General features: G+C 38.9%; 1 protein-coding gene across 4 annotated transcripts in view; it reads left to right on the top strand.

Moving 5' to 3' along the window:
* UVRAG (UV radiation resistance associated) overlaps window positions 1–26080 on the top strand; it is a 332821-nt gene that overhangs the window by 271382 nt on the left and 35359 nt on the right. Inside the window, exon 14 of one of the 4 annotated variants that reach the window (XM_070383688.1) lies at window positions 3228–3459. The exons of the other annotated variants lie outside the window; for them this stretch is intronic. Within the exon in view, the coding sequence (XP_070239789.1) occupies window positions 3228–3404 (177 nt within the window). The 3' untranslated portion in view covers window positions 3405–3459. Of the gene's footprint in view, window positions 1–3227; window positions 3460–26080 lie in introns of those variants that run through there. 4 annotated transcript variants of the gene reach the window in all.

Raw genomic sequence — 26080 nt, 5'->3', positions numbered from 1 at the left:
CTTTGGGGTCACAAAGTGTCGAACACAACTGAATGACTGAACTGATCTGAACTAAATGTTGAGTAGAAGAAGCAAAACAAAAGAGAATCTCCAGAAAGTTACTCTATTTATGTATAGTTCAAAAATGGGCAAGATTAGACTGTATTGTTAGGGATGAAAACTATATAAAAGCATGGAAAATGACAAGCTCTGAGAGACAGAGGGGCTGTAATGAGAAAGGGGTCACAGGGAGCTGGTAAGGCTCCAGCATCCCGTTTCTTGACTAAGTAGTGGTTATACCGGGGTTTGCTTTTATTTTTTTATTTTTTTATTTTCTAATTTTATTTTATTTTTAAACTTTACATAATTGTATTAGTTTTGCCAAATATCAAAATGAATCCGCCACAGGTATACATGTGGGGTTTGCTTTTAATGATCCTTTAAACAAAGCATTTTGCTTTGTATGTTGTATCCTCACATGTAAACAGTTATAGGAAAACAGCAATTAAAAAAGTATATATGTGGGAATTTCCTGACAGTCCAGTGGTTAGGACTCAGCACTTTCACTTCCGGGCCCTGAGTTCAATCTCTGGTCAGGGAACTAAGGTCCTGCAAGCCATGTGGCACTGCTGGAATAAAATATATATGACACCATTCTTATAGTCTTTGAGACATATTTACAAATGCAAAGGACTGGATAGTCATTGTCATAAACCAGAGGAAAAAGAATTTTGAAATAGAGCACTTGGAAATTCATTTGTCTTAGCTTCAAGAATAAGAATGTCTGCTTTTATTAATTTTACCTATATGCAAAGCACTTTTTCTTCTTTCTAATTTTTACAATAATGGCTTTTATTATTATCCTTATTTTACAAATGAGGAAACTGAGGCTTAGAGTAATTAAATAACTCCTTGGTAGAGGAGGAATTTTAAAGAAATCACTTAATAGATTTTAAATAAATTACTGAAAGAAATCTGCGTGGACTAGTTTTGACCTTTTTTTCCCTCCTCCATCTTGCGGTAAGGTAAATTGAAAACAACTTTTGTGAACATTTAAAAATATGTAATATGAAAATAAGCTCTGAACAAATGAATAGACTGAGTTTGGGATAGATATCTGGTTTTTTTTTCTTTTTTAAGATATCGTTTCTTTGTGCCCTAAAGTATGAAAGATTTCCAAGTGTCTAGTAGTAAATGAGTTTGTGGGTGTTTTGGCATTTACCACTTGTAGGTCAAGCCCCTGCACTCAGCGGTAAAATTGAACCTAATTAGACGAGAAAGAGAGAAACAATGTCTACATTTTTTATATACTAGATGCGATGGGCACTTTATCCAGAGTTTGCTGGGCTGTGACAACTAAACTAACTCTCATGAAAAGGAAATTACTTTGTCTAGCTAAGCCTCCCCCGCTCAGAAAAAAAGTTGTTTTAGATTTAGTTTGTAATGTCACTTAAGGTTCTTCCTAAAGGCTTGTGAACCTTCACCTTCTTTTAATAAGGCTTCATAATGACAAAGTCCCCTGAGAGTGAAATCATCTATGTGGAATGTGCCCATGTCTTTAAAAAAATTCTGATAAACATCACTTCATGGTATTTAAGAGATTAAAAAAGACTTAAAATACATAAATGTTACTTTCAGGTTATTATAGCCAAGGAAACCTGTGGCCCAGCTATCAAAACATCTTAGCTGCAGCAAGTTCTGAGCAGTGGGCTTAGCCAAATTGGTTAGCCCTTTTTAGGACTGACTATACTGTCTTTGGAGTTGACCTTTAACTTACAATATAGAATATAATTGTTTCATCTCTGAGGCACATTTATGTATCCCTTTGCCCCAACACTAATTCATCATCTGCTTTATAGTAATTCCACTCAGACGTCACCATCAAGCGCATTGGAGGCTACTAAAGGATGTGAGTGCATGTATTTCCTAATCAGTGACATTAGTTTATATCTCCTTATTAAGGTACCCATTAAATTCATCCTGAGAGAGATAACATGAACACTAATGCACTTCACGTCTTCCATCAGTGCTTTTTTATTTATTTCTATAATGGAGTTATTAATATCTGAATTTAAAAGTACAAGAGAATGCAAAGCTTTTAGTAATGGTCTACGATCTTTTACTTTGGCAAGATGTGGAAGATATGAAAAGCAAAGTCATCCATTATTATGTTGACATTTTTATTCTCTCTCTCTAAAACATAGCCATTAAAATATACATGATACCGTTTATTTTTAAAGTAAGTTAATATCTTTTATATAATCGCCTCTTCTAAATAAAGTATATTATCTTAGTTTCCCTATAATTTATCTTTAAGTTATCTTGGTTTTCTAATTTTAATTTGAAACTCAAGAGTATATGTCCCTTTTGAATATGCCAGTCATAAAGTACTAATTGAATGTACTGTTCTAGGCTCTGGTGGGTATAAAAGTAGATGCCCTGTATGAAAAACAGTCCACATGTGTATAAAATCTAACTATTCTGGTGAATTCCCTTAACCAAAATAGATACTCCATAAATCTCTCTTCATTTCCATTCATTAGCACTTGCATTTGAGACATTTGGCAAAGTTGCTAATATGACTTTCCATTTGAGAAATCCATAAACTACTGCCTTCAAGGCCTACAGCAGCAGCTGGTACCTTTTTGTTTTGCTTTGAGTTTTTGCTATTACTGTTATTTCAAAGCTGGTAACATGAAATGAATAACGCCAAGAAGTAGCAGTTTGGCAGATCCGTTAGCACACACACTCCTGTTCGTCTCACTACCGACGGCGTTATTACCATCTGCCTTTGGTCCTCACTCTTAGTCTGTTACCCCAGGTGCAGAAAGAGAAGGTTAGGTAGTACAGCCTTTTTAATTTGCTCCTTACATCAGACTTCCTCTATGGTGAGTAAAACACAATATCTTAGACGCATTATATTTAAATCTGTACTAACATTCTCTTTCCCCCAAATAATCACATGGTTCAGTACTAGTACCCACGTTTACTGGTGCTGCATTAGTTTGGGTTTAATAAGAAGCAGACTTCAAGAGGGAATTAGAGGGACAAATGATTTATTGAAAGAAGGAGCAGAGGAAGGTGAGAAGAGCCTTCAGACTGCAGTACAGATATGATACTTGTAGAAGAAGGAAGGAAGGAAGGAGAACTGAGTTGGAAAACTCTTGGACTACAACTCAGGTCTAAGTTGATGTGAAATACTCAAGCCAAAGCTGCTCACTGGAAGAGTCCCATGTTTTACCCTATAGGGCCTACCTCAGCAACATTGCTGTGCATGTCATTGGCTTGGAGCAGCCTGTATGAAGTTTGGCATGAATGCATCGAGGATCCAGAGGTGCAGTAGCTGGAGCCATCAGCCTTCATATGTATTCCCTGCTGCAGAAGATCTAAGGGACGCATTTTATGACTTACATGACTTCAAATAAGTTTAACACCTCAGTTCAGAATGTAATACTGTCAATACAGTGTTATTGTAAAGGTTAAATAAGGTTAAATAATGTATTTTAAAACCTTGGGACATGATAGTTCTTTTTCTGCTGTCTAGAATGTGATGGTTTTCTAACTTACTTTCCATAGAAGAACATCGTTAGAGTAGCAAATGTGCTGATGTTGTCTATATTAGTACTACTCAAGGTGTGTTCTACAGACCAGTATGTTACTAGCAGCAAAATAAGGAGCTTATACCAGATGTAAGTCAATGATGTCAATAAACACACTACTTAGTTCAAATGCAAATTTTTTTTCATATCAAGACAAGTAAGGAAGCAGTGTATTTAGTTAAATTCCACCACAAGCCCCTTATTTATTGCGTATTGGCACTTTGAATAGTGTTGGACTTTAGTCAAATATAACCAAAATGTAATATCCTTTTAAAAATCTGATTTTCTTTTTCACCGTATATACAACTTCATTATACCTATTTCTGCTTGTCTGCTAAAGAGGAACTCACTGGAAGCTGGGCCCTGGTAACTCATGTTACTTATGTCAGTGAAAGCCAGTAGCACTGTTAGCATTTGTCAGCTTCAGGGCCTGTGATCAAATATCAAAGTAGGCAGGTTTGTCACTGTCACATTTCTAGGCCCCTTGCCTAACTCTTACCAGCAAATACTCATCGAGCTTCCGCCCCCTCGAGATACCGTGTGCCTACTACTGTCCAGTGTTCTCACTCTGCTCTGTTACAGCCTTGCGAGCCCCCAAGTTGTGATGCTCCACCAAAATCTGCCTTCCCTCACAGTTCCAGGGAACTCCAAGTCCTGTTCCCTCAGTAATGCAGAGGTGACTTGATCTCCTAGTTACAAATTTGCAATTTAAGATTTGAGCCTGTTACTGGAACAATATTAGACACATTTTTGAACTGTGGATGCCATATCTAAATGCATGAGTTATAATCTTTCTTTGGTTCATTTCACCATGTATACCAGAAATACTTGTCATCACACATCTGTAAAGCTGCTGACCTCTGCCCTAAAGTGGGTGTTGAGTTTTCCCACAACCTTTCACTTTGGTAACCTTCTTCCATGGGATGACGTTGGGCACCGAGACATGAATCCAGGAAGTCAATCAGACCTTTTCCTTGTATGTTTAAGGATTTAAAATATTAGCTGCATATTGTTTTTAGTTGCAGGCATCCTTTCATATTCACACACATACACACACTTTCATATTGAAACTAATTAGATGGAGATTTAGTGTGTTTTTTTTCTATGTATTCCCAGGTCTTTGACGATGTGTTAACATGATGTAGTAGACTAGGAATATCTAGTTTTGCCTTCATGCTTTTAAAAACTAAAGTGCATGTTTCATAAAATTAAAGTGTCCCAAGAGTCGGTTAATATAAAGTAATATTTTGCCAAGGTCATAAGTGATTTAATATGAAAGATCATATTTTATCGTAACCATAACAGACTTAGCAAAACCTCGGCAGACAAATTGCTGGTTTAGAAATGATCTGAACTTACTTTTCCCCAAAACACAAAACCCACAAGATTGTGTATATAAGGCAACAGGCATTATTTCATTGATCCCCAAGGTTGTGGATCTAGCGGCAGCTATTACAACGTGCTTTGTTTTTATTATTGCTCTGTTTAGTTAGTCATCAAAATTCTAGCCATTTCTGTTTATAGCAAGATAGAGCATATAACCCAGGCAGCACAGCTAGTCATACCTTTTTATTGATGTAATTTGACTTATTTTGGTTCCTTTCCTGGTGTCTAACATTTTGTGAAGCCCTAACATAAATTATTGGCTTGTATAACCCACTGCATCACCTTCACCCAGAGATTTGCTGCCTGTGCAGTTCCTTAATTTTCAAGTGTGAGAGATTTATTTTTCCTTAGTGAGTCCTAATGTTTCTGCACACACACGCACACATGCTTGTGCATGTGTGTGGGTATATAGGAATGCCAGTGAGAAAGTCCGACTTATTCTTGGTTAATTCCTGCATGAGATTCTGGAGAAATCTTTAAACTTAATAGATACTGGTTGCTGTGTTCTCAAGTTGACTTGATCGTGAACAGTTTGGTGGTGGTTTTAAATTTTTGCTCCAATTTTGCTTATTTTTCCTGGGGATTCTGACTAGTCAGGGTGCTGTACGCTTCATGTCCTCAGTGAATACTTACCGACTGTGTAACTGACCAATGACATTTCCTAAGCCCATGTAAATGACTCAGATACTATTACAAATATTGTATGTCAGACAAGCACTCTATGAGATAGATGGCCTTGTCCCCACTTGACAAACGAAGATTTTGGAGCTCAGAAAACGTAAACACTTTACCCAAAGTCATACAGTTTATACATGAAGGATTGGGATACTTTATCAGAAGATTTTTTTATGTACATGATTGTATTTGATCTTTCAGTCCTTGAAGTGGACAGAATAAATTCATTTCTATGCTATTGAGTACATGGTCACTATAGTGGGCCTGGCTCAGTCCAGTACTATCCTCTGAACTCTGATATTACTTGGTGTTTGTTAAAGTTTGTAGGTCAGTAATGGCGTTGGTCACACCATTTTAGTGTGGTCACCAATGGCCGACTTTTGTTAAGTGATTCTCTGTTGCCTCCACGGTAGAGCCCCTGCTCAAATACTTGGTCTTCAAGTAAGCACTTTTATAATGAAAAAACAATGTGTGTGGAGGGCAGGGGGTGGGGGCAAGCCTTGCAGATCTGTCCATGTCAACCACCTGCTTAAAACCTTCAAATCATTTCCCGAGGTTACCTTCCCACAACCCTTCCCCCTCAAAAACAGACATTTCAGCATGCCAAAGGCTTCACATGATCTGTCTTCTTCCTCCCTTTTCAGCCTCACCTTCTGCTGCCACTTACCCCAAAACCCCTGCCACTGGCCCTTTATGCCAGGAAAGCTGAACTACTTCACTGAGGTGAGGCCCACCTTCTGCTTCTGCTTTTTTTTAAATCCCCTTTTACCCCCTTTACTTGATACCTCCCCCTGTCACTCATGTGCTAAATTCCCATTCGGTCTCCACTGTACAGTTCCGTGGTCTTTCCTACTATAAGCCTTTCTTTACCTTCCTGAATAGAGTTATTATTCATCTTCTACTTTCCCTGCTCAACTTAAAAAAAAAAATACTCATTTGGAACTTGCCTGCAGTCCAGTAGTTAGGACTGGGTGCTTTCACTGCTGTGGGCCCAGGTTCCATCCCTGGTCGGGGAACCAAGATCCTACAAGCTGTGTAGCCTGGCCAAAAGACAAAACAAAGCCTCAGTCAAATATATCAGTATTTTTACATGTCTGTTGTCATTTATTGTATATGTAGATGTTCCCTACTAGACTAATAAACTCTGTTAAGGATGAGAGACCAAAATTTACTCATCCCTTTATCCCAACACAGTGTCTAGCACCAAAAATGGACTGAGCAAAGGTTTGTGCCTGGAAGACAGAAAGCATCAGTGACCCTCCTCTGGGAATTAAGGAATGAAAATTCAACACTAAAAGGAAAAGCCTGCCATTTGAAAGGAGAGCGGGGTACACATTAGTATCAAATGAAATTAGTGTCTTCACTTCTTATAAATGTGCTGGGCTTTGCATGTGTCTAGGACGATAATGCAGGGCTTTGAGAAGTGGAGTGAGATTAAAGAGAAGTTACACAGTGAGAGAGCATTTTCCTTTGGTAAGAAGTTAGAGGTTATTGAGTACCTTTTTCTCTTCTAGTCAAACAGAAAGCTGACAAATGTTTTCCAAGTGTTAATCAGAATTTTCTAATCTTTTGTCTTTCACTGACATTTTTATTTAATCATTTCAGATGCAATAGTAAATTACTGACCTTGTGTGTAATTCAACTAGTGCACTTAAAATGGCAATACAGGACAGATTGTTACCAGCTCACCAGGATGTGTGATGTGATACCATTTGAAGCTCTGAAAAGAGAAGGGAAGGGATTGTGTCTTCAGATAACTCAACCCTGGAGTTCTGGCCCATTAATACAGTTTTTAGTTGTATAAAAGTTACACGTGCTGCTAGTTTAGCGAGTCAAATAGTTCCTTAAGGTTTATTATGAAACAGTATTTTCCCCTGTACCTTAAAGGAAACTACTTTAGTAATTTGAACAGATTCTGTCTTATGTGTGTTAGTCTCTTAGTCGTGTCCAACTCTTTGTGACCCCCATGGACTATAGCCCGCCAAGCTTCTCTGTCCATGGAATTCTCCAGGCAAGAATACTGGAGTGGGTTGCCATTCCCTTCTGCAGAGGATCTTCCCAACCCAGGGATTGAATCCGAGTCTTCACCATCTGAGCAACTGGGGACACTTACCTCCAAGTCACTAAATAACCTGACAATATCGCTTCTTATTGGGTTTTAAGATTATCAGTAATTCCTTCAGTAGAGGATGATAGTCTAGCTCCCTTTCACCACATCTTTACTGCAGGCATATTCCATTCTACCAATATGGGTTCGTATTTAAACTACCAGTTCTATATAAAGTTCCCTCATAGATAAGACATACAGTATACTATGATTCAGAGAAGGCAATGGCACCCCACTCCAGTACTCTTGCCTGGAAAATCCCATAGACGGAGGAGCCTGGTGGGCTGCAGTTGATGGGGTTGCGAAGACATGACTGAGCGACTTCACTTTCACTTTTCACTTTCCTGCATTGGAGAAGGAAATGGCAACCCACTCCAGTGTTCTTGCCAGGAGAATCCCAGGGACGGGGGAGCCTGGTGGGCTGCCGTCTATGGGGTCGCACAGAGTTGGACACGACTGAAGTGACTTAGCAGCAGCATACTATGATTACTTTTTCTCTACCTAATATTTTTTTGTTTTCTTTGAAGTTTATGATTCTCTTATTTTTACTTTGATTAGTTTTCAATATGCTTATACCTAATTCTACCCCAAACTCTCCACCAGTTATCTAAATCTCCTCTCAAGATGTTCAGACATGTCAGATGTACAGTCAGTTGCTTGTCAGATTTTCAGTCAATTTAATCTTTGGAAATCTCTCCTGCTCCAGTCTGACCTGCTCCGTTCTCTTTGCCTTACCTAAAATCCTCAGGATTCCCATCACTTCTCTTGTGTTGAAATTCATTTTCTGAATGGATTCCATGTCTTCTTCTTTCTCAGGTTACTCTCGTTTTGTTGACAAATGTCTTCCTTTAGCTTCCTGAGAAAGGATGTATGGAGGTAAATTTTGGTGACTTTGTAAAACTGAAAGTATCTTTATTCTTTTTTTATTTGGTATGAAATAAGCTGGAAATATTATATATATATATATTTCTTTTATATACCTATCAGTTCAGTTCAGTCGCTCAGTCGTGTCCGACTCTTGCGACCGCATGAATTACAGCATGCCAGGCCTCCCTGTCCATCACCAACTCCCAGAGTTCACTCAAACTCAGGTCCATCGAGTCGGTGGTGCCATCCAGCCATCTCATCCTCTGTCATCCCCTTCTCCTCCTGCCCCTAATCCCTCCCAGCATCAGAGTCTTTTCCAATGAGTCAACTCTTCGCATGAGGTGGCCAAAGTACTGGAGTTTCAGCTTTAGCATCATTCCTTCCAAAGAATACCCAGGACTGATCTCCTTTAGAATGGACTGGTTGGATCTCCTTGCAGTCCAAGGGACTCTCAAGAGTCTTCTCCAACACCACAGTTCAAAAGCATCAATTCGTCGGTGCTTAGCTTTCTTCACAGTCCAACTCTCACATCCATACATGACTACTGGAAAAACCATAGCCTTGACTAGACGGACCTTTGTTGGCAAAGTAACGTCTCTGCTTTTCAATATGCTATCTAGGTTGGTCATAACTTTCCTTCCAAGGAGTAAGCGTCTTTTAATTTCATGGCTGCAGTCACCATCTGCCGTGATTTTGGAGCCCAGAAAAAGAAAGTCTGACACTGTTTCCCCATCTATTTCCCATGAAGTGATGGGACCAGATGCCATGATCTTCGTTTTCTGAATGTTGAGCCTTAAGCCAACTTTTTCACTCTCCTCTTTAACTTTCATCAAGAGGCTTCTAGTTCCTCTTCACTTTCTGCCATAAGGGTGGTGTCATCTGCATATCTGAGGTTATTGATATTTCTCCCAGCAATCTTGATTCCAGCTTGTGCTTCCTCCAGCCCAGCGTTTCTCATGATGTACTCTGCATAGAAGTTAAATAAGCAGGGTGACAATATACAGCCTTGACGTACTCCTTTTCCTACATAGGTATATAAAATAGCAACACCGACTCAATGAACAGGAGTTTGAGCAACCTTTGGGAGATAGTGAAGGACAGGGAAGCCTGGCGTGCTGCCATCCATGGGGTTCCATAGAGCTGAACACAGCTTAGAGACCTAACAACAGCAGATATATTTTAAAGAATTTTCAAGTCAGTGCTCCATTATATTTTAGCTTCCAGTATTACTTTTGATGTTTGGTTTTTGTATTTGATTAGCCTAAAGATATTTGACTCCCCCACCCCCCTTGTTTTTAATGTGATCTATATACTTTGTTTTGCTTTGCTTTGTTTCCTTTCTGGAAATCTGTAGAAAACCTCTTGTCCTCAGTGTTTTAAAATTTCAGGCTGATGGGCCCTTGAGTTTATTTTTATCCATTGTGCTGGGTACTCAGTGAATCCTTTTAGTCTGAAAATTCAAGTCATTGAGTTCTGGGAAGTTTCTTTGAATTATTTCATTGATGATTCCTTCTTTATTTTCTGTTTCTAGACTACTGTTGTATTTAGGTAATAGATCTTCCGCACTGATCCTCTAATGTTATCTCTTTTCTCCTGTTTTCCATCTCTTAGTCATTTATTTTAACTCCTCAGACATTCCCTTAACTTTGTATCTTGCCCATCTATTTTTTGTTGTTCATATTTCACTTTCATATTTTAAATTGCTAAGAACTCTTTTTTCTCTGAATAGCATCCTGTGTGTAGTATCGTCTTTTATCCATCTGAGCATATTAATGGTTTTTGAAATATTTATTCTTATTTTTGTTTTCAGTTTGATCTTGATATTGTCATTTGCCTTAGAGGCACTTCTTAAGTTTAATGATACTTGATTGCATATTTCTTTTTAAGAGGAGAGGACTAGAAAACATTGGGAGCTCTTTGTGTTGTTAACTCTGAGGTTCACTTGCTGGGCTCTTTTCATTGGGGAATACCGAATGTCATCCTTCTTAGGTCTTTCCTCTGGGCTTGTCGAGGATCTTTCAGTATCCACCTGTAAAGTATTTGCCTGTGTTCTGGAGGCAGAGTGGAGGGAAGAGGGCTACAGGCCTCAGCATCTAGTATGCACACTTTCATTTAATCCCCTTGCTGGCAGTACAGTGCCTTTGCCCTTACCTGTGTTGATGTTTCCCTCTCCAAAATCTAAAATTCTAGTTTATTTGCCAAGGTGTAAGAGTGCTTGTTGCCTCAGTCTATGGAATTGAGAGGGGATCTGGAAATATAATTGTCCTGTTTTTTTTTTTAATTGAGGTATAAGTGACGTACAACACTATATCAATTTCAGGTGCATAACATAATGACTCAGTATTTGTATACACTGCAAAATGATCACTCAGTTTTCTGTTTTTAGCCCCACTTTTACTGCCAGTTTAAGAAGTACTTAGGGGCCACCAATTCCTGAGCCTTATGGTTGTTACTGAATTATAGCTCACATTGCCTCTCAAACCCCCTCTTCTGGCTTAGAATTCAGCTTTTTAAAAATCTGTCTATCCTGCTTTTCAACTTCCAAAATTTTGTTGCTGTTATAATCTTTGCAGCTCTTTCTTTGCTGTATTTACATATAAGCACAATACATACAGGGGATAATAATTTAAAACATTACTGTCTTCTCATTAGAAACAAAGGAAGCATAAAGATAGAAAACCCCATTACTGACACTTTATGGAAGTTTCAGGAGGTTGCAGAAGTCAGTGTACATGTTTCAATCTGCCATCTTAACCCACAAGTTCCCAAAAGTTTTTAAGTAGAGAAAAGTTTTTATAAAGGTAAAAGAAACCAGCAAACTTTAAAATATTTTTCATTTTAACCGAATTCAGCTTGATTTTATTTCCAACAGTAGAAGAATGAATCCAAATAAAACTAGTGAATGTCTCAAAGCCACAACCAGGTTTTGATGAATATTTTTCCTTTTGTGATCAAGAATTAAAATCCAGAAGGTCACAAAACCTAGAGATTCAGAGATATTTCCACTAATTTCCAGCACTTTTCTCCAGTTTTCCTAGGAGGTACTCATCATGCTTCTCAAAGTTAATTGATGAGGTATTATTACCCTCTGAGAAACTTCATACATTAGACTGGGAAAAGAGAGAATGAAGTAGGTTAGAAAGTTGGTTCTGCCCCTCCTAATGTTCTTCCATAATATACACTTCACAGAAATAGTATCTTGGGAAGAGCATTATTTGATATTCATAACTTTAAATCAGATAGGCTAGAGTTTTATTGGTTTTATCAGTTGTGTAATCTTTAGGAGTTACTTAACCCTCTGAATTTGTATCTTCATCTTTGAAGCAAAGATTAAGTATAGTTGGCCCACCATGTCCATGGATTTGGCATCCCTGGTAACAGTGGGCCCATGCAGGGACTTGAGCATCTTTGGATTTTGGTATCTTCAGGGTTCTTGGAACCAATCCCCTACTGATACCAAGGGGCATCTGTAATATTTTGAAGGTATATAAACTTTAAATAAGATACGATATTAAAGAACCTAGCACATAGAAGCTGAAGACCAAATGATACCCATTTTTCTTCTTACTGGTTCAATCAGGGTAAGCTTTTCAGTGTATAACATTTAGACTACATCTGAAGAGAGGATAAGCTTTTAAAAGATAAGCCAGAGATGGAGACCTTCCTGGAAGGATAGACCTTCCAGACTGAAAGAATAGCGTGACAAAAGCATGGCTATGTCAAAGAATCAAGTCTGAGACTTGTTTAAAGACTGGCAAGTACTTCCAGGTGTTTTGGACTATCCAGCACATGAAAGGCTGCAGCACAATGGGAGTGAGGCTGGGAAGGTTTTGATATAGGGGCACCTCAGCAAGAAAATTAAAAAGGCTGGTGTTCTCACATATTGCAGCACTGAGTGAGATACAGACAAAGCAAGGATCCATTGGGAAAGCAAGGCCCCCTTCTCTGGTAAAGCTTATTTAATATGGCTTTTTAACAGCTTGATCTGATAGAGATCAAAATCATAATGGAAGTTATTGATAAACTTGGAAAAATGTATGAGATATATATATATATACACACACTCTAAACAAGTATACTTGTCATGTAACTTGTTTGTTACTCTAAACAAGTCAAGAACGTTAAGTAAAGACTATGTCCAAGAGAAGAAGATTGCTATCTTTATGTTTCAAAGGCCGTCAGGGGAATAAGGAGTAAAATTAAACCTTGATGATGGATCAGAAGAAATCAGAAAGGAGTTTTTAGTTCCCTTGAGAAATAATATTTTCTATCAGATCAAACTGCCCAATAGTGAAATGAAAAGCTTGAAGTGAATTAAAAATCTAGTCATTAGAGGTATATATACTAGAGCTAAAATAATTATCAGAGATGTTGTAGAAAATGGGACTGTTTTGTGAAATGGTAAAAGCAAGTGCCTTCTAAGGTTATGCTCAACTCCATATGATTTTGTGCCTGACCAGGGCTCTTCTAGGTGTAAACTTTGTATCACGCTTTGCCCACAACAAACTATTCCACAAACTAGAACCTTGAGGATGGTTACAGATCCCCTGAGACAGTCCTGTCCTTTAGTCAACTATTTAAGCTGCTTGAGAGAGCTCCAGAAGCTGTCACTGGAGAGGAGGATTTTCTCCACAGTTCTGCTGAAAACAGTGGGACAGTCTCCATCCAAGTGGAGCCTTTGGCACTACGCCACAGACCTCAAGAACATCTTCACCTGCGTGGGAGCCTCCAGCCACCTTGAGACAGGGCTTACCACCCCTGGCAAACCCCCAGTAGCTCTAAAACTCTTTCCTTTTCTTTGTCTTAACTGAAATCTGAGCCCCTTCCATTGGAGACTTGTTTTCTGATACTCCACAGGAGCAGAAGGTGATGAAGATGGAGGCTGGGATGGGTAATTTGTCCATTTCTCATTACCATTACTTTTCCCTCCTTGTTTAAAACCATCATCTTGCTTTGGAGCAGTTTAACTGTTCAACTATCATACCTAGCCACTGTTGCTGCTGCTGCTAAGTCACTTCAGTCATGTCCAACTCTGTGCGACCCCATAGACGGCAGCCCACCAGGCTCCCCCGTCCCTGGGATTCTCCGGGCAGGAACACTGGAGTGGGTTGCCATTTCCTTCTCCAATGCGTGAAAAGTGAAAGTGAAGTCGCTCAATCCTGTCTGACTCTTAGTGACCCCATGGACTGCAGTCCACCAGGCTCCTCCATTCATGGAATTTTCCAGGCAAGAGTACTGGAGTGGATTGCCATTGCCTTCTCCTACCTAGCCACATCATCTGGTATTCTGGCTATTTCTTTGGGGCACTCAGAACTTGGAACCTCACTTAAGATCTTCTGTTCTAGGCCACTACTTCTATAGTAACTGTGTTTTTACCCTAATATCATCCCCTGTCTTTCCCATGTTCTCTCTTGCTCCTGTGCTTTTATGCCTGCAGTTTCCTCCCTTTGGAACTGTTTCCGTACTCTTTCACCTGATAAAATCCAGCTTGCAGTGTGTGGCCGGATAGGTTATCACTTCTTTCCCAGGTGGATCTGTCTCCCCTAGAGTTGGTCAGGCCTTCTTCCTCTGTGTTCCTATAATTTTCTCTAATTTGATATTTATTATTCTTTAATATATTTTGTTTCTGATTTTTAAATGTCTTTTCTACTATATTATTATTACCCGAAAAGCAAGCACTCCCTGTTCTTTATTTTGTAACTTTTTAACCCATGGCCTGGTGCGTAGAAGGTGTTCAGTACCTCCTGGCAGAATGCATACGATTCCAGCTGCTTGTCTTCTGTGTGCCCGTATAAGACTGTAAAGGCCGAACAAAAAGTAGGAGACCGGTATTATTACTATAGCTAGTTCATATCTAGCTCAAATAGGTAATAATTAAATAACTAGTTAAATAATTAAGTACAGACACACCACTGGTGGACTTAGGTTCAGAATGTAAGTCTGCCCTTTACCTGCTATAGTTTTATGCTTTATTCCTGTTAACCTTATCACTGTCACCCTACTTTTGTGTTTCTGCCAGTTTTCCAGTCCCCTTGCTTTAATCTTTTGGCATTTCTTATTCTCAAAACATAGTGAATATATTTGCTTATCTTGGATGTTTTCTTTTTCATGAGTCTTGTCTTTTAAGGCTATAGTGTGTTACATTTAGGACACATCTGATTCAGTTGAGATCAAAAATAACAACATACAGGCTTAACCAAAAGGAAGTTAGAAAGAAAAACTAGTAATGGAGTATAAAAATAAGGTGCAACATTAATGGTTAAGTATAAAAAATAGTAATGTTCTTAGCAATAGCTGTTGAGGAAAGGGGATGAGAAGTAACAATTTAAGATGCTTATAATCCACAGACTGTGTTGAGAGTTTTACATACATGGTTTTATTTATTCCATACAATAACCCTGTGAAGCAAATGTTGTGTGTATTACGTAGGTCAGGAACCAGAAGTTCAGAGGGGTTAAGTGACTTGCTCAAGGTCACAGAGATGTTAATGTGCAAACTTGGAGTTCAACCCAAGACTTTTTCACTTTTTAGTTCCTCTCCTCTTCTGCTTCACATATTTTAAATTGGTGTTTTATTAGCTTATTTTTGATTTAAGAGTTTTGGAAGTTAGCTCAGACATTAACACGGAAGTGGCAGTTTGAAGACAGAAGATCATGTGGTTTAATAACCTTAGAATAATCCTTAGAAGCAGCTAACTGATTTGAGGGGGGTGGTTTTATATTATAACCTCTTCAAAGATTATTAATTAATAGTGCAGAGAGCAATATTTAAACAGCAAGTAGAGCTCTCACCAAATCTCTTGATGCAAATTTTAATACAGTCTAAAATTTGTGCTGATTTTTCTTTGGACAGTTGTCCAGAATTGTTCATGCCTGCTTAGATGATTAACACATTATAGAGACTTTATTTTCAATGTACTTTGTTAAGAAGAAAAATGTGTTCAGACTCTATTGTGAGAAATGAAATAAAATGATTCCTTGGCCAATCTGCTCCTCTTCCCATTGACACCACCCCACACACACATACCTTTACACATATACTCATCTAATACACTTACTCACTGCCTGTGTCACTTAGATTCTTCCCTCCATCTCCACTGATTTGTCTTCTTTCCTACCATTTTGTACCCAGCTTAGCTCAACTCCTTTTCTGTAGGTCCCAGTACTTCAAGAAAGTTTTTCCCACAGAGATTTCTCTGTAAACCAAAAAGCAAACTTGGATTTTACCCCTGCAGTGTGCACTCAAAAGTTTATTAATTATCCCCCCAAAGTTGATTAATTACCATCACTTGGCGTAATGTTAGTTGCCACATATTGAACAATAAATAGATCCCTGCCATTAACAGTCTTATTGTAGGCATTGTGTACGGTCTGTGGGAGCAAATTATTTAATCTCTCTGTGTCTCAATGTCCTCATCTGTCATACAGGGATGATGCTTTGTTACAGTTCTTATGATGATGATTAAATGAATTAGTATTTGTGTAGTACTCAAAACAGAGCCTAGCATACAGAAAATACCACAGAATTGTTTTTATTTACCAAAACAAGACTTAACTTCGCAATACTTCATCTAGTTCTAAAAAATCCTTTTGGTATCTTTACAAGTATCATAAGTTTAGAGATTAGTTTATAAAGAAATGTTGGCTCAAGGGCCAACAAGGCCAAAGTCGAGGGTGTTGGTCAGCCTGGGCTCTCCTTGGAGACGCTTAGGAATAATCCACTTCCAAACTGATTTAATTGTTGGCAGAGTCCAGTGCCTTGCAGCTGTAGGTCTGAGCGGGCTTAGTTCCTGGCTTTCTGCTCCTGGATGCTGCCTACATTCCTTCACACATAGCGCCTCTGTCTTCTGACCTGTAATGTCCTGTCAAGCCCTTCTCACAGTTTAGATCTCTCAGAACATTCTCTTCTGCTGCCAGCCAGAGAAAACGGTCTTCTTTTAAAGGTTCGTGTGATCAAATTAGGCCTACCCAGGTGATATCCCTTTGCCATAAACATAAAATGACCAGGGGTGTAACTCTGGGCTAAAGGTGGTAGAGGCCATCTTAAAATTCTGCCTATGGCCCCACCCTTCAGGCTGTCATTGAAAGATAACTATCCCCCTAGGTTTACCTGGTTATCATTCATTTAAGAGGTAGCCTCCCCAGGGTGACATCCGTGCCTGAGTCACGTTGAAATATTCCATCATATGTTGCACACCTTCCCCGTAGTAGATATTCAGTTCACATCCAGTGAATTAATTATACTTTCTGTTAAATGAATTGTGAGATCAAAAGATGAGCAGAATTGTTCCAGACCAGATAGTAAGAGCATCTATCCAATTGGAGGGGCGCTGTGCACTTGACACTTCATTAACATTTGGAAGGGTTTTGTTTGTTTGTTTGTTTGTTTTTGCTTCTCTTTTTTTGAGGCTACATTTATTTATGATCAACCAAAGAGACTAAACAGTGGATGCATGGGCTTGGACTCTAATGCAATTCAAATGAGGTCAGGAAAATGCCACAAAAGAAAAAACCTTAAAAGGCATGAAGTAGATATTATAGTAAAATTGCTATTGGACTGTGAAGAAGGCTGAGCGCGGAAGAATTGATGCTTTTGAACTGTGGTGTTGGAGAAGACTCTTGAGAGTCCCTTGGACTGCAAGGAGATCCAACCAGTCCGTTCTAAAGGAGATCAGCCCTGGGATTTCTTTAGAAGGAATGATGCTAAAGCTGAAACTCCAGTACTTTGGCCACCTCATGTGAAGAGTTGACTCATTGGAAAAGACTCTGATGCTGGGAGGGATTAGGGGCAGGAGGAGAAGGGGATGACAGAGGATGAGATGGCTGGATGGCATCACTGACTCGATGGACGTGAGTCTGAGTGAACTCCAGGAGTTGGTGATGGACAGGGAAGCCTGGCGTGCTGTGATTCATGGGGTCGCAAAGAGTTGGACACGACTGAGCGACTGATCTGATCTGACGTCATTAGAGAAAGAAAAGAGCATGCTGGAAAACTGTGTTCGATTTAGGGCACCTCATTACCAGATTATTTAAGGGAAACTGGAGGGAGTTCAGAGACATAAAGAATGATGAAGAGGCTATAGGGATTAATTTACAAGCAAAGATTTTAAAAAACTAAACATGTATAGCTCAACTAAACATGTATAGCTTAACTAAACAACAGCTGAGTAGAGATGTAACTATTGTCAAATGCCTGATATCAAGAGAAGGATTGTGTTTTTCTAAAGAGTTGAGAGTCCGTTTCTAATTATTAGAATTAAATGAGAAATGAGAAAACAATCTTTTCTATCCAACTTGTAAGCAGTATTTAGACTGTGTGTTAGCATGTGAAGTGTCAGAGTTGAATCCAATCTCAGCTCCTCTACCTGCTACCTGTGGTAATTCAGACAACTCCTTTAGCCTTTTCCATTTTGTCATGTGTGGAGTGGGAATTATATGACCTATCTCACGGGGTTATTATGAGGATTAAATGAAACAGGTTTTGTGCCTGGCACAGGTTGTAAATTGAAAAGAATGGTAAATACTATTGGTATTCATTCTTAAGTGGTTAAGACTTCAGAGTGCTAGAGTCAGACACACCTGGGGTGCAAATTCAGGGGGTTTTTTTATTTTATTTTTATTTATTTGTGCTAGGTCTTCATTGCTGCACAGGCTTTTCTATGGTTGTGGTGAGCAGGGGCTACTCTAGCTGCGGTGCGTGAACTTCTCATTATGGTGGCTTCTCTTGTTGCACAGCACAGGCTCTAGAGCGTTTGGGCTTCAGTAGTTGTGGCTCCGGGGCTCTAGAGCACAGGCTCAGTAGTTGTCATACACGGGCTTAGTTGCCCCTTGGCATGTGGGATCTTCCGAGATCAGGGATCAGACTCCTGTCTCCTGCATTGGCAGGCAGATTCATTACCACTGAGCCACCAGGGAAGCCCTCTACAATTTATTAACTCTAAGTCTCAGTTTCTTCAACCCTCTGAGTGTTATAGTGAGGACTAATGAAATAATATAGTGTGAAATACTTATAATGATTGGCACATTAATTAGTAAATTTGTTAGTAGCTGTAGCATTATTTTAATTATCATTAACACAATCATCATTCCAGGGAGACCCTGACCAAAGTACTGGTATATATTCAAATTATTTCCAAATTTCCCCTATTATAAACAATGCCATATACATACCTCTGTTTCCATCATAATCAACACACACACACACAAACAGAATTCAGTAATTATTTGTTGAATTCAGTCTGCTAAGTTCTACCAATAATCATGTCAAAGACTTGTGGACACTGCATTGCTACAGAGATGCTGCAGTGGGCTTCTATACTCCTTGTGTGATCAAATTTATGGCAATAGATTTAAGTGCATCATTCACTGTAATAAAACTCTGACACTTAGATTTACCTGAATTTCTATGAAAGAATCCCTGCTTTTATAATGACATTTTCATTTTTGTCTTTTACACACCTAAGTGCTCCCTGTGGCTTCTCTTTACAAATAGGATTGTGTTGTTGTAGAATCAACTCTAGCTCGATTAAGCAAAACTAGTATTAGTTTAGAGGGCTTCCAATTAAAAGATTTTAAGATTAATCAGAGGGTATTAATCAGATGTATTCATCAGTGATAACTTCACAGAAAGTACAGGATGGCCAGAAAAAGAGCTACAGATGAGGAAAAAAAGCCACATGAAAAGATGCTAGATATTACTAGTCATTCAGTTCAGTTCAGTCGCTCAGTCGTGTCTGTCTCCTTGAGACCCTGTGGACTGCAGCACTCCAGGCTTCTCTGTCCATCACCAACTCCTGGAGCCTACTCAAACTCAGGTCCATCATGTCAGTGATGCCATCCAACCATCTCATACTCTGTCATTCCCTTCTCCTCCCGCCTTCAATCTTTCCCAGCATCAGGGTCTTTTCCAGTGCGTCAGTTCTTCGCATCTGGTGGCCAAAGTATTGGAGTTTCAGCTTCACCATCAGTCCTTCCAATGAATATTCAGGACTGATTTCCTTTAGGATGGACTGGTTGGATCTCCTTGCAGTCCAAGGGACTCTCAGGAGTCTTCTCCAACACCACAGTTCAGAAGCATCAATTCTTCAGCACTCAGCTTTCTTAGAGTCCAACTCTCAAATCCATACATGACCACTAGAAAAACCATAGCCTTGACTAGATGAACCTTTGTTGGCAAATGCCTCTGCTTTCTAATATGCTGTCTAGGTTAGTCATAGCTTTTCTTCCAAGGAGCAAGCGTCTTTTAATTTCATGGCTGCAGTCACCATCTGCAGTGATTTTGGAGCCCAGAAAAATAAAGTCTATCACTGTTTCCATTGTTTCCCCATCTATTTGCCGTGAATTGATGGGACCAGATGCCATGATCTTGAGTTTTAAGCCAACTTTTTCACTCTCCTCTTTCACTTTCATCAAGAGGCTCTTTAGTTCTTTGCTTTCTACCATAAGGGTGATGTCATCTGCATATGTGAGGTTACTGATATTTCTCCCGGCAATCTTGATTCCAGCTTCTGCTTCACCCAACCTGGCATTTTGCATGATGTACTCTGCATATAAGTTGAATAAGCAGGGTGACAATATATAGCCTTAATGTACTCCTTTCCCAATTTGGAACCAGTCTGTTGTTCCATGTCCAGTTCTAACTGTTGCTTCTTGACCTACATATAGATTTCTCAGGAGGCAGGTCAGGTGGTCTGATATTCCCATCTCTTGAAGAATTTTCCACAGTTTGTTGTGATCCACAGTCAAAGGCTTTGGCATTAGGGAAATGCAAATTGAAACTATAATGAGACACTACTACCAGAATGGCTAGAATTTTTAAGACATATCATCAATTCCTGATGATGATGCAGAGCAACTGAAACACTCATACATTGCTGGTGGGAACGCAAGATTGTGTAGCCATTTTTGAAGACAGTTTGGTATTTTGAAAATAAACAGCTACCATTCAAACCAGAATTTCCACTCCTTGGTATTGGTCCAAGAGAAATAAAAACTGCAAGTCCAAAACAAAAACCTGTGCCCAAATGTTTATAGCAGCTTAATTCTTAATAGTCCAAAACAGGAGACAACCCAAATGTCCATCAACCAGCATACAGATAAACAATTTGTGGTATATTCATACCATGGAATACTAGTCAGACTCAGCAATGAAAAGGAACATATACATGCAACAGCATGAATGAATCTCAAAAACAAATGAAAAAAGGCAGGCAGTAGATGCTAAATATTCTGTGATTCCATTTTAAGACATTCTAGAAAACTGTCTCTGCCCTGTTAGACTGTGATCTCTTTGATCTGATACAGCTTCTAACACCAGGATTGCATCAGAGTCAGCGAACTGGAAGCAGAAATGGCTAAATCTGATCAGTTTAGGGAATAAGTTTTAGCTCTCAAGTGAATCAGGAATCTAGATTTGGCCAAAGGTCAGTATAAGGTAGCCTAGGGTGAATCAGAGTGCAGCAGACTGTTAACAGGAGGACAGGGAGCCAAGGTGAAGCCTGCTGGACATGACATCATGAATATCAGCTCTAATGGATCCTACACAAGTTCATCCACTCACATCGCTGTCTGCCTCCAGAGAACGTAACCTTTCTTTGATGATCACTAATTAAAGCTGATTGCAGTTACTATCAAGGGTCTGGTTTACCTGCCTTTGACAAATTTCCAGTTGTACTTTGCTTGTCCATTTGCAGTATGCTTTACTGACCCTCTTCAACAACTCTTAAAAACTGGCAGTGACAGAGACCCCACTTACAAACCAGGTTGACCCCAGAGTTGCGTCAGTTTAATCGTGCTCCTAGTTATTTTCTGGCAAACATAAGAATCTGAAGCAAACGACCATCTTAATTGAAGTGTTTTTAATATGAAATATTTTATAATGCTAAGCTTGGCTCAGATATAACGTGTACCTCATAAATACAACATGTGCTATAAAGAAAAGAGCCTGTGGTTAAACTCACAAACTTAGATTCTGGTCCCTGAACTCCACCTGTTTACCCTTGGCTTGGCCACTTAGCCTCTCACTTAACTTCCACGGTGAATGAATCAGGTGGACTGATGCTCCAACATGAATCCCATGATTCTGAGGGTAGTTGGAAGGATGATTGGGAGGATGAAAAGAAAAACTTTTCTATTACTAGACTTAAGAGTTTTTAGACCTGACTTTTAGACTTTTCAGGTCTCAGACTGGCAGGCTTCAGCTGTGTCCAGTGTTTACATTATAACATACCTATTTTGGGGGAAAAGAACTGGCAAGGTTTATAGATAAGGATGGAAAAGTACTTAGTTTGTTCTTGCAACTAGTGGCCCATAATCAGGTTTTTATACTTTTCCTTAGAGGTGTGTATTGCAATAACTTACTGTAAGAAACAATGTTATTGCTCATATTAAATATTCTTTAAGTAGTTTTTCCACATCTTTGAAAGAGTTGTATTTTCTTCTAGGAAGGTAGATTTTATTTTTGACGTGGTGATACCCTTTTTTTAAGTTCTTAATCTAGTTCCTTTTATATCAGTGAAACCTTAATATTTAAAAATGAAATATTGGTAACTAGTCCTATAGAGACTTTTGACTACATAAGCCAGAATTCTAAAGTAAAGTCTTTGATGCATATGTGCATTTTTAATTTCTTAATTTTTCAACTCTTCTAGACCAGTTCTCTCTTTGTAGTCAAATTCATTGTAATCCCATCACGAAAGTATTGATCTTTTAGTAACCTTTATTGAAGCATTGTATTAATCCACATTCCCACACGGTAACAGACGGTTTGTATCAAACGTATCATTCAGCTTAGCTCAGGCCCCATATGGAACTAATAAGCCACGCAATAAGTGGCCTTGCGTAGATGCATGTGGCTTGGAAGGGTAAGAGTGTGTGTGTGTTGTCTAAACTGAATTTTTCCTGCCAAAACCTAAATGACAGAATGATTCTTGAGCCCCCAGTGTCTTTCCCAGCCTGGAAAAAGTGAGTGTTTAAAAAATAAAAATAAAATTGAGCACTTTGATATTAAATTAGGCCTCTTAACGCCAAAGGAGGATGCTCACCGAGTACAAGAACTCAGCATTTATTTCTCAAAAGTACAATCACACTTTATTTTAAAATATGATCTCCAGAGCTGCAGAAGACTTACCTAGTCAGTGGAGCACCATTTATCAAGCTGCATGAACTAGTTAATTTCAACTATAAGAGCTCTAACATCATAGTTGATCTGTCTATATAGTGATTTGAGATGAACCCCACATGTGGCTTCGGGAAAATACTGTATCTTTATACAAAAAGGTGGTGTGGGAGAGGAAAATAGAGAAACGATAGTTAATGGAGTTGACATGGCCGTAGTTGTCTGCTGAGGGCTGAATGTATCCCTGGCTCTGATTTTCTTCTTTGTTGTTGTTCCAGTAACCATAAAGCTAGATCTTCCTGGTGGTGGTGGTGATTGTTGTTTAGTTGCTCAGTCATGTCTTACTCTTTTCGATCCCATGGACTGCAACACACAAGGCTTTCCTGTCCTTCACTATCTTCTGGACTTTGCTCAAAGTCATGTCCATTGAGTCTGTGAAGCCATCCAACCATCTCCTCCTCTGTTGCCCCCTTCTCCTTGTTGTTTTAGTATAAGGATTTTCTTTTGCTAGTAGACCATAGTATTTGTTCATTTTCCCAGGGAAACCGCTGCAACATTGCTTCTCCTCACTTCCCATCTAATTTGTCATCTGCGTGTAGTTTTCACCTACTAGCCTACCATAGAGTTGCGCAGAAATTTAACAGCTCCCATGGAATCGTAAGCCAATCAGAGTGAAGCTGAAATTCAAGCTAATTGAAACCAAAATTCCACTTACAACTGCTTAGACTCTTTGGGTGGTGGTGCAGTAGGAAGTTGTTACAAAAGGTGTTTATTTCAGAGACTAATTTGAAGCAGTTAGACAGACCCAAAGCAACATTTTATTTGCCTGGGTTTCTTGGCATCTGCCTTCCCCAATCAGAATTGAGAACAGAGGGAGCTCCTTTTAGGAAAGTGTGGTATTTATTGATAGTAGTTCGTAAGGGCAGATTTTGATGGAATGTTGACGTAAGATTTCTCACACAAAAAGAATACTGTAGTCTTTAAATCTGTCCTTCACAGCTGCCTCCTAGTTCACTTTCCTGCCTAAAACCCTGTAGTAGACTCTTAGTGCTGTCAAGGAAGATAAATCTGAATCCTTGAGCTGAGTGTTCTAGGCCCTTGTTGTTGTTTTTAAATAGCCTTTATTTTTCAAAACAGTTTAAGTTCACAACAAAATTGAGCAGAAAGAAAACTAGCCCTATATATCCATATTATTTTATGATGCCGTATTTTAGAGAACAGAAAATATAACAAAAGGACTATATATTTATAAAAGAAACAGAAAATAGAGAAAAGTCAACAATGATTAACCACATTTTCCTAGCACTCAAGGAAAACTTCTGTTAGAACTTTATTCTTCAGGATCTTTTTCTCTGTTTATGTAAGCAGAGATATATTTTTCAAAGACTGATGTCATGCCGTACATGGTATCACTTGGCATTTTTTACTTAACAATCCCTTCTCACTAGACTCTCGAAAGTTTTAATGAACAGTCTCTAAAAACCAGGCCTCAGGAGTGTCCATTCTATATAAAAGTCCTGATTGAACTCTTACAACAATTTTATGAGACAAACATTTTGGTCCTGTTTTATAGAAGAGGCACAGACAGGTTCTGCACTTGTTCCAGGTTACATACATTATATGGTGAGAAGTAGACATGGGCGCAGCCGGTCAGTCAGAGACAGAACTGATTTGTAGTCCTTCCTCTCCTTTCTGTACCCTTAGTCTTTCTTCCCTGGCCTCACTCCTTCTTTAACCTCTTGCTTTTACTAATACCTTAACAGGGAGTTAACTTGTTAAAGAATCACTTAATAAAAATGTAGGTTTGTTCCTTTCCTGAAGTATTTACATTTTCATTTACATTTACATTTTAATAGTGGGTCATCTCTACCTGATATAGTAGGACATTAGGCTGGACCCCATTTTACTCCCTCCATTTTTAGACACTTCCCTTAAGGTGTCCAGAAGTGTATCTTTGTAGACTCTTCCATCAGCCTTACGCCTCAGTGAACACATGAAGGTTTGACACCCTCTTATCCAGCTTTGACTTCTGACATATCAGAAGTGAGCAAAACCAGAAATGGGGCTGAGTGGACCAGTGTTCCTCATCATTCACCTGGTGAAGGTGCACTACCCTAGCCATATTTTAAATGTATAGATGCCTGGTTCAAACCTATAACTTTTAGAGCATTTTAAAGTGGAGTCAGAACTTTGAAAGTCTCTTGGAGATAATCTAGTCCAGTGGGGTTTAAACTCCAGATGGGAATGCCTCTTTGGTTCTAACTCTACTCCTCCACAATTGCCCACAATCTCCTATTTGTTTTACACTTGGGCTTCTATATAATATTTCATGTGAATAAAGGATTCCATGGCTACCAAAAAAGGTAGTTTGACAATTATTTGAGTAGCCCTAGCTGAAGTCAAACTACTAGTAAGTGACACCACTGGTATTCAAACCCAAATCTTCTGTATCTAAGCTCATTCCAGTGTGTCATGATGCCTCTCATTTCCTCCCATACAGCATTAATTTTAACTTACTAACAAATATGTATTAAGTATATATTCATTTAGTTTAGGCTTTCCAAAGACAGCAGATGGAAAGGTGGTGTAGGAAGGGATTTGGCAGAGGGGTAAAATGCCCCCTTACCTTGGGATAATCAGAGAGCTACCTACAGGAAATAGAACTGGTGTTGGCTCTTTCAGAGTGGATAGAATAGATAGATGGAGGATGCCTAGAGGGAGACTTAGTGACAGGAAAGAGAGTCTCTCTCAGAGAGGTGAGTTCCAATAGCCAATATTGGAAAACTATTATATATATAGGGGACTTCATGATAAAAAAATTAAATATACTCATTTATGTCAGGCCCTAAAGAAATGCTACTAATAAAGACAAAATAATTTAAAATTGTAAGCACACAAAGATGAAAAGAACAGAAGAGACAAGAGCAGGTCATAGAATCGATAGCATTTTAGAAAATCACAAGCAGATAAATGATAAACTGTGAGTAGGCAGAATGGAGAAAACCAAAACCTAAACCCTTCAAGAAGCAATGTAGTTCAAGCCATAGAACTCCAGAGTAACCTATTTCACTTAGCATAGTACCCTCTAGGTCTATCCATGTTGTTGCAAATAGCAGGATTTCGTTCTCTTTTATGGCTCAGTATGTGCATGCATATGTATACCCCACCTCTTTTTTTACCCATTTATCTACTGATAGGCACTAGCTTGCTTCCATATTGTGGCTATTGTGAATAACGCAGCAATGAACGTAGGGGTGCATCCTCCAATCCTCAGCAAGTCCTGCCAATGTACAGACTATCTGATTAGCACTTTAAAGTTTCATTCATAAAGAAAAATTGACAACCAAAGATT

The sequence above is a fragment of the Bos mutus genome, chromosome 15 (genome assembly GCF_027580195.1).
Source record: "Bos mutus isolate GX-2022 chromosome 15, NWIPB_WYAK_1.1, whole genome shotgun sequence".
NCBI lineage: Eukaryota > Metazoa > Chordata > Mammalia > Artiodactyla > Bovidae > Bos > Bos mutus.
This window is presented reverse-complemented; position numbering and strand designations above follow the sequence as displayed.